Raw genomic sequence first — 14,221 nt, forward strand, 5'->3', positions numbered from 1 at the left:
AAATTTATATTAAAATGTTTTTAAGGTACTAGAAATGTAAAACAATGTTATGGATTTTTGTGAATGTCAGTTATAATAAAATTTAAAGAAGAAAGAGATGCACCAGTTATTAAGTGTATTAGAAATGCATGTCATTTTTTAATTCTAGAGTTTGAAATCTCTTGAAATGAAATTGTCTATAAAGATTTTTGTTTATATGGCAAAATAAAAGATGTTTCTTGTAGAAAATCTTTCATAATGCTGTTCTTGAGATGAAAAGAATGCATTTAAATATCTGTAAATTGTAAGACGATATTTGTATTTTTTAATGAGATTGAAACAGAAATTCGTGGACTAGGATAATAAATAAATAAAAGTGTGATCTTAAAAAAAAAAAAAAAAAAAAAAAAAAAAAAAAAAAAAAAATCAGGAACTGTCTGTGTAGCAGCATGAATGAGAATTCTACATTTTTTGTTACTTCTCACAAGTTACAAATTATGTAAGTCTGACATTCAAATTAATTATAACTATATAGTAAAAAAAAGACTGTACAACAACTTTTTGGACAATTTTGTTTGGGGAGAAAGGTTAAAAAATGGCCTGACGGCATAGCTATGATGATGTGATAATCATTTAAGTCTGACTATAAATAACATTTCATATTTTAAAGGTCAATATTAACTAGTCAGTAAAATTAACAATCAACTGCAAAATAATGTAATGTTTCTTATTTTCATTAGTATTTTATGTTTTATACAGTCAATAAGTCTTTAATCCGGAGTCGTCAGAACTTCGGCAATTCCGGATTATCTATTTTTCCGGATTATAGATCATCAGTTTAAATCTGGTAAGATGGCATGCAGAAATAATAAAATTAAAAATATGAAACCGTAATTTATGAAATAAAGAGCAATTATGATCTAAAGGGTATCAAAATTTACAAAAAAAAGTTTAATATTTATTTGTTTACTTTATTAAACATTTCTTTCAATGCACACATGCGTAAAGCATACATTACGCATAGTCGAAATTAGAAAATTGCAACCAGAAAACTATGTGTACTCGTGATATTTATAATGACGAGAAATTTGATTTAAATCATATCAAAGACAGAGTACATCGAGATGAAATACTACATTTAGCAAGGAATTACAAGCTGAATAAAATAAAAAACATCTGCCCTGAAGACAAGTGCTGACAGATCAACTTCCAGTTCATTGCGCGGCGCGATGTCCCCCCCTCAGAGCAGGGTGAAATTGATAAACAGATTTCGAAATGGTTAGAGAAACAAAGGATATGACTTTATCCATTTTTTGCAGTAATTCTACTTTTTGTTTGATGAACATCGAAACATACTTTCGCTTTGTTGATCCTTTACATGTTAGTAAATATATATCAGAAATTCTATTTGACATAATCGAAAGTTCAAGCTTACTTTTATAAAATTGCTCTAACAGTCTGCAAAAAATAATAAGCTGGATCCAATTCGAAGATTAAAGAATGACGCAATCTGCAACATTAACTGAAATAGATAATTTTAGCTTAGCGTATACTGTTCGCTATACATTAAACGCGCATGTGTAAACGTATTAAGCGCATGCGCACATGCGTAAAAGTATTACGCGCTTGCGTAAACGCCTATGCGCATTCATTGACGCATGCACAGAAAGTTTGTAGCTTTGGGGTCCAGATTATAGATCATTTCGAATTATTTGTGTCCGGATTAACGACTTTTGACAGTATGTACAATTCTGTTTCAGGGACCGTAAAAAAAAATTGCAGCGAAAATGCATGCGTAAAAGCGTCAAATCTAGCAAACTCACCCATTAAACAGCACGCCAAATCCTGCGAATGCACTGATTTCAAATTGTGTTTAGTCACCATTGAAATACTAGTTTAATTTTTTAATTCTCTTTGTGATACGCTGTGGATTTTACAATTTGGGAATTGCCCAGTGACAAAAAGTCTGCAATAGAATTTTTTCAAAAAAAAGGGGGGGGGACATCATTTATGATAGAAAGTTATATCTGAACAATCATGAGATGAAATTATGCTTTAACCCCTTCGAGCCGGGTAGCGAAAACGCGCGCTTATCGTGGAGGCCGGCAGTATCTTCCGCGAGCATCTCTCCAGGGGCGGGGCTTTTTTGCTACTAAGCCTAAATCCATGAAATTTCCGAAGTATCAACGCATTGTTTAATAATGCTCTATAGAGTATTTAAACGGCTTATGCTTTATAGATATTTTTATATATATACTTTAATTACCTTATTTCTTGTTTAAATGCATATTTTACACATTTTATTTTAATTACTCACCATTTTATGAATTTTAACATTATACATCTGAAAACTAAATATATTACTTAAAATTCTCTTTTCGTATGAAAAATTTTAAAACAGGGATCTACACACAGTCCTACGTTACATTCCTTGAACTCGTAATAACTCATTTGCCGTTTTGGAGGATTTTTCCGGGAATGTGAACAAACGAAGCATCGTCGTCTCATTTTCTTATCAGTCTCTTCTGAACAAAGTTTTGGAAAATGTCTTTCAGTTAATAATCTTTCAGAATCAATATCAGAATTTCAGAATCAATATCTGAAATATTTTGCATCATTTCTGCTATTTCATGCTCTGCTAAACATTTTCGACGCTTCGACATTGAAACGGTAAAAACAGAAAGAATTCACGTCTAACAAGATCTAATTATTTTCTAAAAACTGAACTGTAAACGGAAATGCTCAACGCTTTAGCGCATATAAAACTTCTACTTACAATAAACAACTACCACATGCGAATAAAGTGCGATTTAAAGAGGAGTCATAAATCACGCCATTCGGAAGCATTTATTTCCCCGTTTGTTTATATAATCAAAAACACGTGTATGTGAGTCATGCTTCTCTCATTTCGAGTAGAAGGTCTAATGCACATGTATCTGAAACCATATGGACATACAGTGCCATCTTGTGGCAGAAATTATAGTTTGAAAAACGTTCCAAGGTACTAGCACAAATACGTGACAGTCGGTAGAGAATGCAACAATGCTCTGGCACGCCTGCGTGTCGGCCGGTAGATAAGTGTGTTCGTTGCTGGCACGTATACGTGACAGTCGGCACGAAGGGGTTAATGATAACTCGGTAGCGAAATGGCGGTGCAGGAAAGAAACCTGTAATGAGAAGAAAGGGTTAAGAAGTCAAAATTGGTTTGAAGGATCGAAAATCTCCTTCCTTACAGCCGTTAGGTTAATCTGTTTTTGGTGTCAGGAAATCACATTTGTTGAATTTTGTGAACTCCAACTTAAGATGAACCACAATTAAGTTGCAAACTGGAACAGTTACATGCGTGAGGTGTGTGCCGCAGCTTTAATTGCTCGGCCTAAATCGAAAATCGGTGGATGTGGCAGAATTATTGAAGTATATGAAAGCATTTTCAATAAAAGAAAGAGTATAATATTGGACGTGTTCTTCCGCTACAGTGGGTGTTCAGCGGATTATGCAGAGAATCGTATGAATGTTTCTTAGTTGCTGTTCCAGATTGATTGGCGTAAACCTTATTGAACATCATAAAGGATAATATCAAAGAAGGAAGCGTTATTTATACTGACTGATGGAAATCATACAAGTCGAATGAACTGCAAAATGCGGTTTTGCATATTTTACTGTCAACCACAACTACAATTTTGTGGACCTAGAAAGTGGGTGTCATTACGCAAATAGTAGAGGGGCTGTGGGACAATGCTAAATGGCATAATAAACGCCATCGGGGCACTGCTCGACGGCATTTTCGATTCTTACTTGTCTGAGTTTATGCACAGACGCTTGCGCACACACACACAAACAAATTTTTTCTGCTGTGTTGGAAGACATCAAAAATTTTATGCCACCCATTTAAATTCAATTATATTTAGCCCTATTTTTTCATAAATTAAAGTAATAAGAAATAAAGTATTATATAAAATTAACCTTTCTTGTAAATTAAAATAATATTCTGAAATAGGTACAGTCAAAAGTCGTTAATCCAGACTCGTCGGGACTTCGGCGATTCTGAATTATCGATTTTTCCGGATTATAGATCATCAGTTTAAATCTGGTAAGATGGCATGCAGAAATTACAAAATTAAAAATATGAAACCGTAATTTATGAAATAAAGAACAATTATGATGTAAAGGGTATTAAAATTTACAAAAAGAAAAAGCTTAATTTTTATTTGTTTACTTTATTAAACATTTCTTTCAATGTAAGTTGCTTCGTTTCATGTGATAATACATGTGCGTTTCATGTGATGATTTCTCTTTAATTCTATTAAACAGACATAATTTCTTGTTTAGTTACAAAGTTCCGCTGTTCAAGTCCTATAATTGCTGTGTTGAGAATACAGACTAATTTGTCAATCGAAATGCTTTCGTTTTCAATAACCTCTGGGTCACTTTCTTCACTATCGGAAGCGAATTATAATGACGAGGAACTTGATTTAAATCATATCAAAGACGGAGTACATTCAGATGAAATACTACACTTAGTAAGGAATTATAAGCCAAATAAAATAAAAACATCTGCTCTGAAGATAAGGATAGTGCTGACAGATCAACATCCAATCCGCGGCGTGAAATTGATAAACAGATTTCGGATTTCGAAACATACTTTCGCTTTGTAGATACAAATTACATATTAGTAAATATATATCGGAAATTCTATTTGACATAATCAAAAGTTCAAGCTTACTTTTATGAAATTGCTCTAACAGTGTGCAAAAAATAATAAGCCGGATCCAATTCGAAGATTAAGGAACAACGCAATCTGCAACATTAACTGAAGTAGATAATTTTAGCTTAGCTTATACCGTTCGTTACACATTAAATGCGCATGCGCACAAACATATTCGCAGCAGTAAAGGTCTTACGCGCACTTGTAAATGCCTGTGCGCATGCGTGAACGTGACGCATGCAGAGAAAGCTTGTAGCTTTGAGGTCCGGATTATGGGTGTCCAAATTAACGACTTTTGACTGTATTTACTATTGTCCTTCCATTCAGTTATATTTAGTCCTTTTTTTATATAAATTGTAATAATAAAAAATTGTATGATATGAAATTAACCTTTCATGTAAATTAAGATAATAATCTGAAATAGTTATTTACTATTATGCTTCCATTCAGTTATGTTCAGCATTTTTTTTATATAAATTATAATAAAATAATGTATTATATGAAATTAACTTTTCATCTAAATTAAAACAATAATCTTAGTTATTTACTATTATGCTTCCTTTTTTGCGTTAGATCGTTTTCACAAAAAAAAAAAAAAAAAAACTGAAATTTTGTCTCTGCTATGTTAGAAGACATCAAAAAATTTATGCCACCCGTTTAATTTCAAGAGTATTTAGCCTCTTTTTTTTTCATAAATTAAAGTAATAAAAAATTAAAAAATTACATGAAATTAACCTTTAATCTAAATTAAAATAATCTGAAATAGGTATTTATTATTATGTTTCCATTCAATTATATTCGGTCTACTGGAAAGTTGTGTCCGTTTTATGACAACAATTTTCGACACGTAAGCTCATGTTTATTTGCTATATGTTCAGCTCTCTATTTTTATCGCTTAATGTATACATACTGAAATAGCAAGTTAACTACAACAAAGTTGATTCATGTTAGTCTTAAGTGTGAAGCGATAGTGTACCCATGGCCACTGATAAAGTTCATTTACGCCTTTGTATTTTATACGAATTTCAACAAGGAAGAAATGCTACAGAAGCATGAACTTATTGAAAGTGTTTGGTGAAGGTACAGTTTCTGATAAGGCATGCAGAAAATGGTTTGAAAAATTTGAAACAGGTGATTTTGAACTTTCTGATAAGCCACATTCTGGGTGATCATCTTTGATCTGCGACAGTGGATGAGCAAGATCCTTTTGTGACAACATTGGAGATCGCAGAAAGGCTTAATCAGGGTTCGTACGGTCCTTAAGAGTCCTTAAAAGTCCTTAGAAATTTTGGAATCAATTTTTGGTCCTTAAAAATCCTTAATTTGGGCCCACGGCAGAAGGTCCTTAATTTTAATTTTCTGAAATTTCTGTCTGTTTTTATGACTGCTATTTTGAGTGTCAATCAGCATTTTGGAGGAATATTTTTGGCGATTCACTGACAAATATGGTTATCTTTTGAATGAGTTTATGGGTTATAATTTGTTCCTATTCCTAATATAAATGCTGGGATACTCGAGTTTCTGAGCAAGAAGTGAAACATAAGCATTTCGAAATTATTTCATTTTTTCTAATGAAGAGCTGTTAAACAACTTTTTGCTTTTAGGGATGTGACTTCTTTTATTAAACGGTTCTAAATTTAGCGACTTATCAACATTTTAGTGATTTTAAGGTCAATTTCTGTAGAAAATGTTTAAGATCTGAAATCTGGGAGTATTTCCACGATTTTTCTAAAAAATAATGGTAATGTTAATATATAGAAATTATATTTAAAAAAGAACATTAAAATAAAAAAATTTTCATTTTCCGATGTCATGTTCCATTTTGGCCACTTATTATACAATATTTTTATAAAGCACAATTTACGAACTAGTTATTACAAAAAGCAAAATAGCTATGTAATTTATTAAAAAGTCTTCTTAATTTTTTCATGATAAGAGTTTTTTCCATATAATTGTTTCAGAATATTCAGAATTCTCAAAAAATGCATCAGTTTTCTCTATAAAACTAGTTTTACACTTTTTCCCTCCTTTTTTTTCCAAAATATTTCTGGCTTTTTGCTGTTACAGAATTAATAAGGGTAATGTTTCTGTAGGATTTTAGACATTGCAGCTTCAAAAGTTTTACTAGTATTTGAAGGCAAGATTTATAGACATGCGATTCTAGTAAATTCCAGAAAAATGTGACAAAATGAAAAATGTCTCCATGGTATTAGCACACAATGGATGTATTTTACAGAAAGTTTGTGATGAGTTTCTTACTTTTTGGATAACATCTGGAAGAGCAATAACAACATAATATTTGAATGTTTTACTTCTGATACTAGAGTCTTTTCTTAACATGTTTATCTTCCTTTTATTTCCTCTACTTTTCACTGACAAGCATGGAAAATGCTTCTAAACTATCAAAAATGCTTCTAAACTTATCACATGGCCAGGCATTATAGAAAGGAATTTCTTTGTTAATAAAGAATGAAAACTGACAATTTAAAAGATTCGTCAAATATGTTTTAATGCATCATCATGCACAGGCCATTTTCCCACCTGATGCAATCTCTGTGGATCCTAAATTCTGGTGCCTAGTGCCTTTTTAAATTCTGCTTCTAATACATGCTCTAAATTCTAAAAGTTTTGCCGTTTCTAGATTTTGTGGCTCGGTGTGTCACTAAATTCTAAAAATTCTGCTGCTTCAGCTCTGTAACTGTTCCTTATATCATTTCGTATTCCTTCTGAATGTTCATATTACTAAAGAAATAAAAGTTAGGAGCTTTTTCTGCAAATTCTAAATGCATTTAATTTTTTTAGAATAACAGAAATCTTTAATTAAATTGAAAAATTCTAAAATGAAAAGGAAACACGTTGAAGAAAGAAACTGAATATATAAAGAGAAATAAAATTATTCTTCAAAGATATGTACAGTTATGATTATGTAAATTACCCAGTTGCTAATAATTTCAGCCTTTACTATAATTTTCCATTAGTATTTCCTCATCAGAATACAAATCACTTAGATAGTTTTTAAACTGATGTTTTTGAAGTTTAATACAGTTTTGGAGTTTTTGACTTCCACTTGCTCCTTGCATTAATTCTTGTTAGCTCAGAATAATTTGTAACTATTCATCTTTGTATTATCGCTGCCGACATTTGAATTTGTTATGGCGCTAGTTACTGATTCAGTTTAAATTAAAATTCAGTTGTATAATCTTTGACCACTAGTCCACATTTTTAGTTTGAATTTGACTCTTCTTTTCAAATTACATCACCACGAGCTGTAATTGATTTTGTTAGCATAAGAACATGCCATTATATTTTAAGTTCTTTTTAAATAAGAGCCTTACTTAAACCTTTGTCTGACTTAGTGATAAGTGTCTGACTTAGTGATGTAGTTACTTAGTGATAATTTGCTTCATGTCTGTCGGGGAGTTATGGACTATTTAACTTTTACCAGATCAAGTAAACTGTCATAGGTACATTGTGGAGAGGTGACAAGTTAGGAGATAAAGCACACAGAAACTAGTGAGAACATTGGTTTGCGTGTTGAGACAAATTTTGAATTGTTAGAAAAGAAGCGAAGGAAATCGATATAAATTAGCCAAAATGTCTGGGAAGGCTTAAAATTAAAAAGATTGCATAAATATTTTGTTGAGTGTTGTTGCTAAAAAGCATTTATGTTTTGTAGCAACAACTACTTTTAATGTGTAATTATCCTAATATTGTTTAAGAATAAATGTCAAAAATTACATGTATTTTAAAATAAAAATTTAATCGTGGCCATGTAAATTCATAATGACTAAGATTAGCTAACTATCGAATTTAATTACTTATAACTAATGCTTACCTTTAAAAATAATCTCTGCACATTAAAGCGAGTTATTGCATTTTATTAATCCTTACTGTGGTCACAAGATAAAACACAAAAATGTAAAAATTCATCTAAAACTTATTCTGTGCATTTAGTGAGATTTGAAATAATACAAAACAGCTTATTACCTCTGCTACTTTAGTGGCTTACTGGAACCTTAAAGAATATTAACTCTGTTACAACCTCTGGAACTCTACAGGAAGCTAACTGCATCAGACAGAGCCCAACTAACTTTCAAAAGCTGCCAACTGTTCCTGCATCGGGCCTTTCAGGTTTCCTCTGATCAACAAGTCTCTCTCTAGGCAAGCATCAGTGGTGACAAAAGCCAGTCTTTTGTTATGAATCACACTGATTATGACTTTACTTGTCATTTTAACCTATGCCACTTGACATAAAATCTACCTGCTATTTACTAAACCTCTAGACTGAGCAAGAATGTGACAAAATGAGGCATACAAAGCATCAACATGAACCTTAAATCATTAATAAAGTGTCACTTATCTTTGAAAACTGTCCAACTATTATGAGCTACTTGATAAATTTCATAAAGTTTATTTTATTCTCAAACTTATTAATAATTATGTTAATTATGTTTAATTATAATGCATCCTACTTACAGATCTATTTTAGTGTTAGGATAGTATTACAAAAGTGAAGTTCAGGCATGGATAATATTTTATATTGAATTTATTCAGTTCCCATTTGCTCATAGGTCCTTAATTTTTTTCATTAATGGTCCTTAAAAGTACTTAATTTCCATGTGCAGAAAAGTGTATGAAACAAGGTATAATGTTTCCTGTTAATTCAGCTCAGCAAACCATTTCGAACCATATTCGGAAGATTGGATTGGTGTGGAAATATTTTAGATGGGTGCCACATGAATTAAGTCAGAAGAATTTGAATGATCGATTTGTCATATGCACATCTCTGCTTGCTCCAAACAAAATGAAGCTCTTCTTGAACTGGATATTAACTGGGAATGAAAAGTGGATCACCCACGGAAACATAGTAAGGGAAAGGGAATATTGTGAACCCAGAAAACCTAGCCCTCCCACCTCTAAACGAAATTTGATCCTGAATAAGGATAATGTTGTGTATATGGTGAGCCATTCGAGGACCAGTACATTATGAGCTTTTAAATCCAAACAAAAAACTCAATTCGAAGAAGTACTGTCAGCAATTAGACAATTTAAAGAAAACAGTCCAAGAAAAGATGCCAGCGATTTTCAACAGGAAGGACATCATACTCCATGATGATCATGCCAGGCCACATGTTGCTTTGGGGAGTCGTCAAAAAATTGCAGAACTAGGCTGGGAAATTCTGCCATATTTCCCGGACTTAGCACCCTCTGACTGTCACTTGTTTTTGTCCTTACAAAATTTTGTGAAGGGCAAAAAATTCAAAAATGAAGTAGATATTAAACAAGCACCAGCTCAATTTCTCGCATCAAAAGTTGCATCATTTTTCAAACATGGGATATACAAATTGCCCTCACACTGGCAAGGAGTCATTAATAATAATGGCAATTATATTATTTTAACAAAGTTTATTGATGGTGAGAAAAATTTGTATTTTGTTTTATTCCAGAAATGGACAGACTGTATTTCCGATAGACCGTATATTTAGCCTTTTTTTATATAAATTATAATAATAAAAAATTGTACGATGTGAAATTAACCTTTCATCTAAACTAAAATAATAACCAAAGAAAGTTATTTACTATCATGCATCCATTCAGTCATGTTTAGCCTTTTTTTATATAAATTAATAGTATAGATTATAATAATAAAACAATGTATTATATGAAATTAACTTTTCATCTAAATTAAAACAATTATCTTAGTTATATATTATTATGCTTCCTTTCTTGTGTTAGGGTTGCCGTAATTATTTTTGGCAGCATTAGGATCAACAATAGTTGGGTGAATTTTTACGGTCCTTAAAACGGAATTGTACCATTTTATATAATACAATGTTTGAAACTGGCAATAATAAGTGAGCATGAGTTTTTCCCTCTTGAACTGAAACTTGTTTGTTTCAGGTAACATTTTTGAACTGTTTTAATTTCAAGATTATTGTGTAATACTTTTTAAATGCATAAATTTAAATGGAAAGCAGTCAGTGTAAGCTGTCCGCATGAGCATTTTCGTGATTTTTGTACCAAGATTATGTTTTCCTTACAAAATCCTTCCTGAATGCATTCCTGTCTTTGGCAGATCTTCTGAATAAGAGAAATGAATATATTCCCCAAAAGGAAAGCTTTCACTGTAAAATATTATTGATTTAATTAAGACTAAGTATTAAGACTAAATATACTCTTCTGATAATGAGAAAAACACTTTAAATAAAATTGAGTATGATGGTAAGAGAATTTAAATATTAATTATTGGCATGCTTGTAAATGAAAAATTATCCATTAATAATAGTACATTTCACAACCTTTGAATTTTTAGTGTGACTTGACATTGCACAGTAGCATACTGGTTTTTAACATGTTATGTCATTACTTTTTATATTTTAAGCAGGTATTTAAACTTTGTATTTTTATATGCATATTCTTTTTTATCAATTAATTCCTAAACTTATATTTTCTTGGTTGTTGATATGTGAGGATAATCCCATAAGATGTATGGTTTTATCCTTTGTTATTGAAATATTTCTGTAATTTTGATAACATTAGATGAAAAAAATAGTTGAGCATTTAGAATGATACTATGAGTGAAAAATTAATGCTATAATTTTAAGAACAGATTAGATTGCCATAATTTTACGCTATATTTTTGCTATATTTTATTAGATTGCTATAATTTCACGAATAAGATGAAACGAGTTTGTTAAGAAAACTAAAATTAGTTACATTAAAAAAATCACACACAAGTTATGAGTTTGATACAGCATTCTTGAAATTTTATATCCTGGTTGAATGGAAAGTGTAAATAAATATGTCTGTATTCATAGTTGCCATTTAATTAATAAATAGTATTGCTTAAAAATTATTTAAATGTTTCCAATCTATCTGTTTATCTTATTTTTGTCTGCTGTTTGTTTTAATATGAAAACACTTTGATAAAATGTAGTAATATGATGGTTTACCTAATAAATTTCAGAGTATTTCTTGGAAGACTGCATTCAGATGCTGAATTTTGTTCCACCACCAAGTACTAGAAAGAAGAAACGGGACGAAGAAACTCTTGATACGGATGAACCAGATGTGAGCTAGTTATGAAGTCATCTTATTTTATAAACTGGTTTTTAACAACTTTTTAAAAAGCCCCGCCCCCCCATACCTGATTGCAACAACCACCATCACAACCACTAATTCATTTTCATCATATACAATCTAAACATCATTCCTTCACTTAGAAAATAAAATTTCTTCAATTTAAGGTTCTATTTTTACCATTTATCTTCTAATCTTTATTCTTATTAGCAAAATGCAAAAATTTCTGATAGATAACTACATTAATCATCTGTTCTTTCTGATGACATATTGAGTTTTCTGTTATAGTATTTGATAAATGGCTCACAATGCTAAATGTAGATGAACTGGAACATGTTAATAAAGTACATATACTCTCATCAGTTATTCATATGAAATTTGGGTTTGTGTCAGCAACACAATGCTGCACCATTATGTGTTGTTTCCTTTACCTGAACTTAAATTCATCATGTGGATATTTTATTGGGTTTTTACTATAGGAAAAATGCTAAACTTCTTATAAATAGCTATAGCTTTTGGATCCATTTGTGGGACATTTTAAAATTTATACATACCTCTAGGTCAGGGGTTCTCAACCGGTGGTACACAAGAGAATATAGGTGGTATGCAAAGAAGCAAAATATTGTTAACTATTAAATTCAAAAATTAAAACCCCCTACATACTAATTGAGTTTTTTTCTTTAACACTCATAAATTTATGCGATCTGAGCTTTGTTCAAGAGTGGGGGTTTTTATGTTATTAGATGGTACGCATTAGTCAAAAGGTTGAGAGCCGCTGCTCAAGGTGCTATTTGAGACTTAACTAAACTAACTAAAAGTGTGCAAAAATCATGCTCAGCAATAAAATGTGATACCAAGTAAAGTTGCACCAAAAAGTATGAAAAATCAGATATTCAAGTGATAATAAGGATGTCTCATTTATTGCCAAAAAAAGACCAACGATAATAACAGTACCAAAATTCTTTGGTAAAAATTCTAGCTATTATACTGATCTAGCAGTTAGCTGTAATTCATTTCTCCAAATACTCGATGGCAAAAACATCTGGAATTTGTTAAGGATTTGCTATGTAATTGTTTAATATCAAAATATGAAAGTAATCTTTCTTGTTGCAAAATTAATGAATAAGTAAAATTATTATTTTCATATAAAAATTTTATTTCTTCTGAAATTATATAATTTTTTTAATTTGTCCCAATTTTTATTTTGTGATGTAGCTATCAATTTCTATTTATTTGTTAAACTTTGACGTAACTTAACAACATCTTAAGTACTATTTTGGTGATATTAATTTGAACTCTATTAAATGTCAAACAAAAATTACTTTTAAATTTATACCATATCAGTTTATTTTTTATCACTAACTTTTTATTAAGTGCTGGTTATGCAATGTGCTTTTCTCTTGTGTTAGGAAAATTTGAACAAAGTAATTGGACCTGATTATACTCCTAGCACTAAGCAAGCTATGGCATCACTAAGTGAAAAGGAATTATCTTTTGAGTTAATTGAAGTAAGTTAGCAAAATGAAGCATTTTCTGCATTTGATTATATAATAAGATCCATTTAATGAATTTCTGATTAATATAATTATTGATTTATGACAATTCCCCAAATTGAGTGATAGTTTTCAACATGATTGTAAACCTCAGAGTTAGTATACTAACTGACCTTAATAATGAAAGCATACAAATGATGCGCATCTACATGGTATCCATAAATTATGAAGTTTTTAGGAAATTATTCAGATTTCAACTGAAGTTTGAAAATAAAACTAAACATTATTAATGTAATGTTCTGCAACTGAGAATTGTTTCATGACTAAACAAGAAGGTGTAGGATGTCACTTAAATGACTCTGCCCATCGAGAAATCAAGGCTTTCAGAACCAAACTCAATGCAAAAAATTAAATGCTTATTTGTATGCATATATATAGTTGTCTGTGTTAGTAAACTGAAAGGTAAATTAGAATTTCAGTTATCAGGCATCAAAAAAGATTGTGCCTTAGCTTTCAGTGAGAAATAAAAACCAAATAATTTCCTCCATCCATCGACCCTCTCGTGCTCACTTCAGCATTGTAGTTTGTACAGACATGGCCAACATGCCGTTCAACTCTGCACTGACTGCACTGTGGACGGGAATGTCAACATCTGAAGTCATCCCACCAGGGTGTCTGACAGCTTCCATTTGATTTTCACTTTTCACTCCAGCGGAGCGGTGCAAACGTTTTTGGATACATGGTATATATTATAATACATTATTTATTTCGTTGTCATGTATTTCCTAAGGACCGAAGGGACGTAGCCGAGAAAGGCTGCAATGATACAATGTATGAATGTCTGTGACCCGCCTGCAGAGGAGATGAAGAGTTTGATGGACATTTTAGTCGGATATAAAGAGATGATGTACCTGGCTTTCATCTCAGCCCTCATCGTGGCTAAGAAGTCCATCAGAGTCTTCGT

General features: G+C 31.3%; 1 protein-coding gene across 2 annotated transcripts in view; it reads left to right on the plus strand.

Annotated features, from left to right (window-relative positions):
• The window catches only part of mle (dosage compensation regulator mle), a 144,925-nt gene that overhangs the window by 75,775 nt on the left and 54,929 nt on the right, over positions 1–14,221 (plus strand). For both annotated transcript variants that reach the window (XM_085811245.1, XM_085811246.1), the window contains 2 exons: positions 11,652–11,755; positions 13,174–13,272. In XM_085811245.1, coding sequence (XP_085667371.1) covers positions 11,652–11,755; positions 13,174–13,272 — 203 coding nt within the window. The remainder of the gene's footprint in view (positions 1–11,651; positions 11,756–13,173; positions 13,273–14,221) is intronic.

Source organism: Stegodyphus dumicola, chromosome 2 (assembly GCF_044657685.1).
Source record: "Stegodyphus dumicola isolate Sdum_Otavi_A_Nest chromosome 2, ASM4465768v1".
Classification (NCBI taxonomy): Eukaryota; Metazoa; Arthropoda; class Arachnida; order Araneae; family Eresidae; genus Stegodyphus; species Stegodyphus dumicola.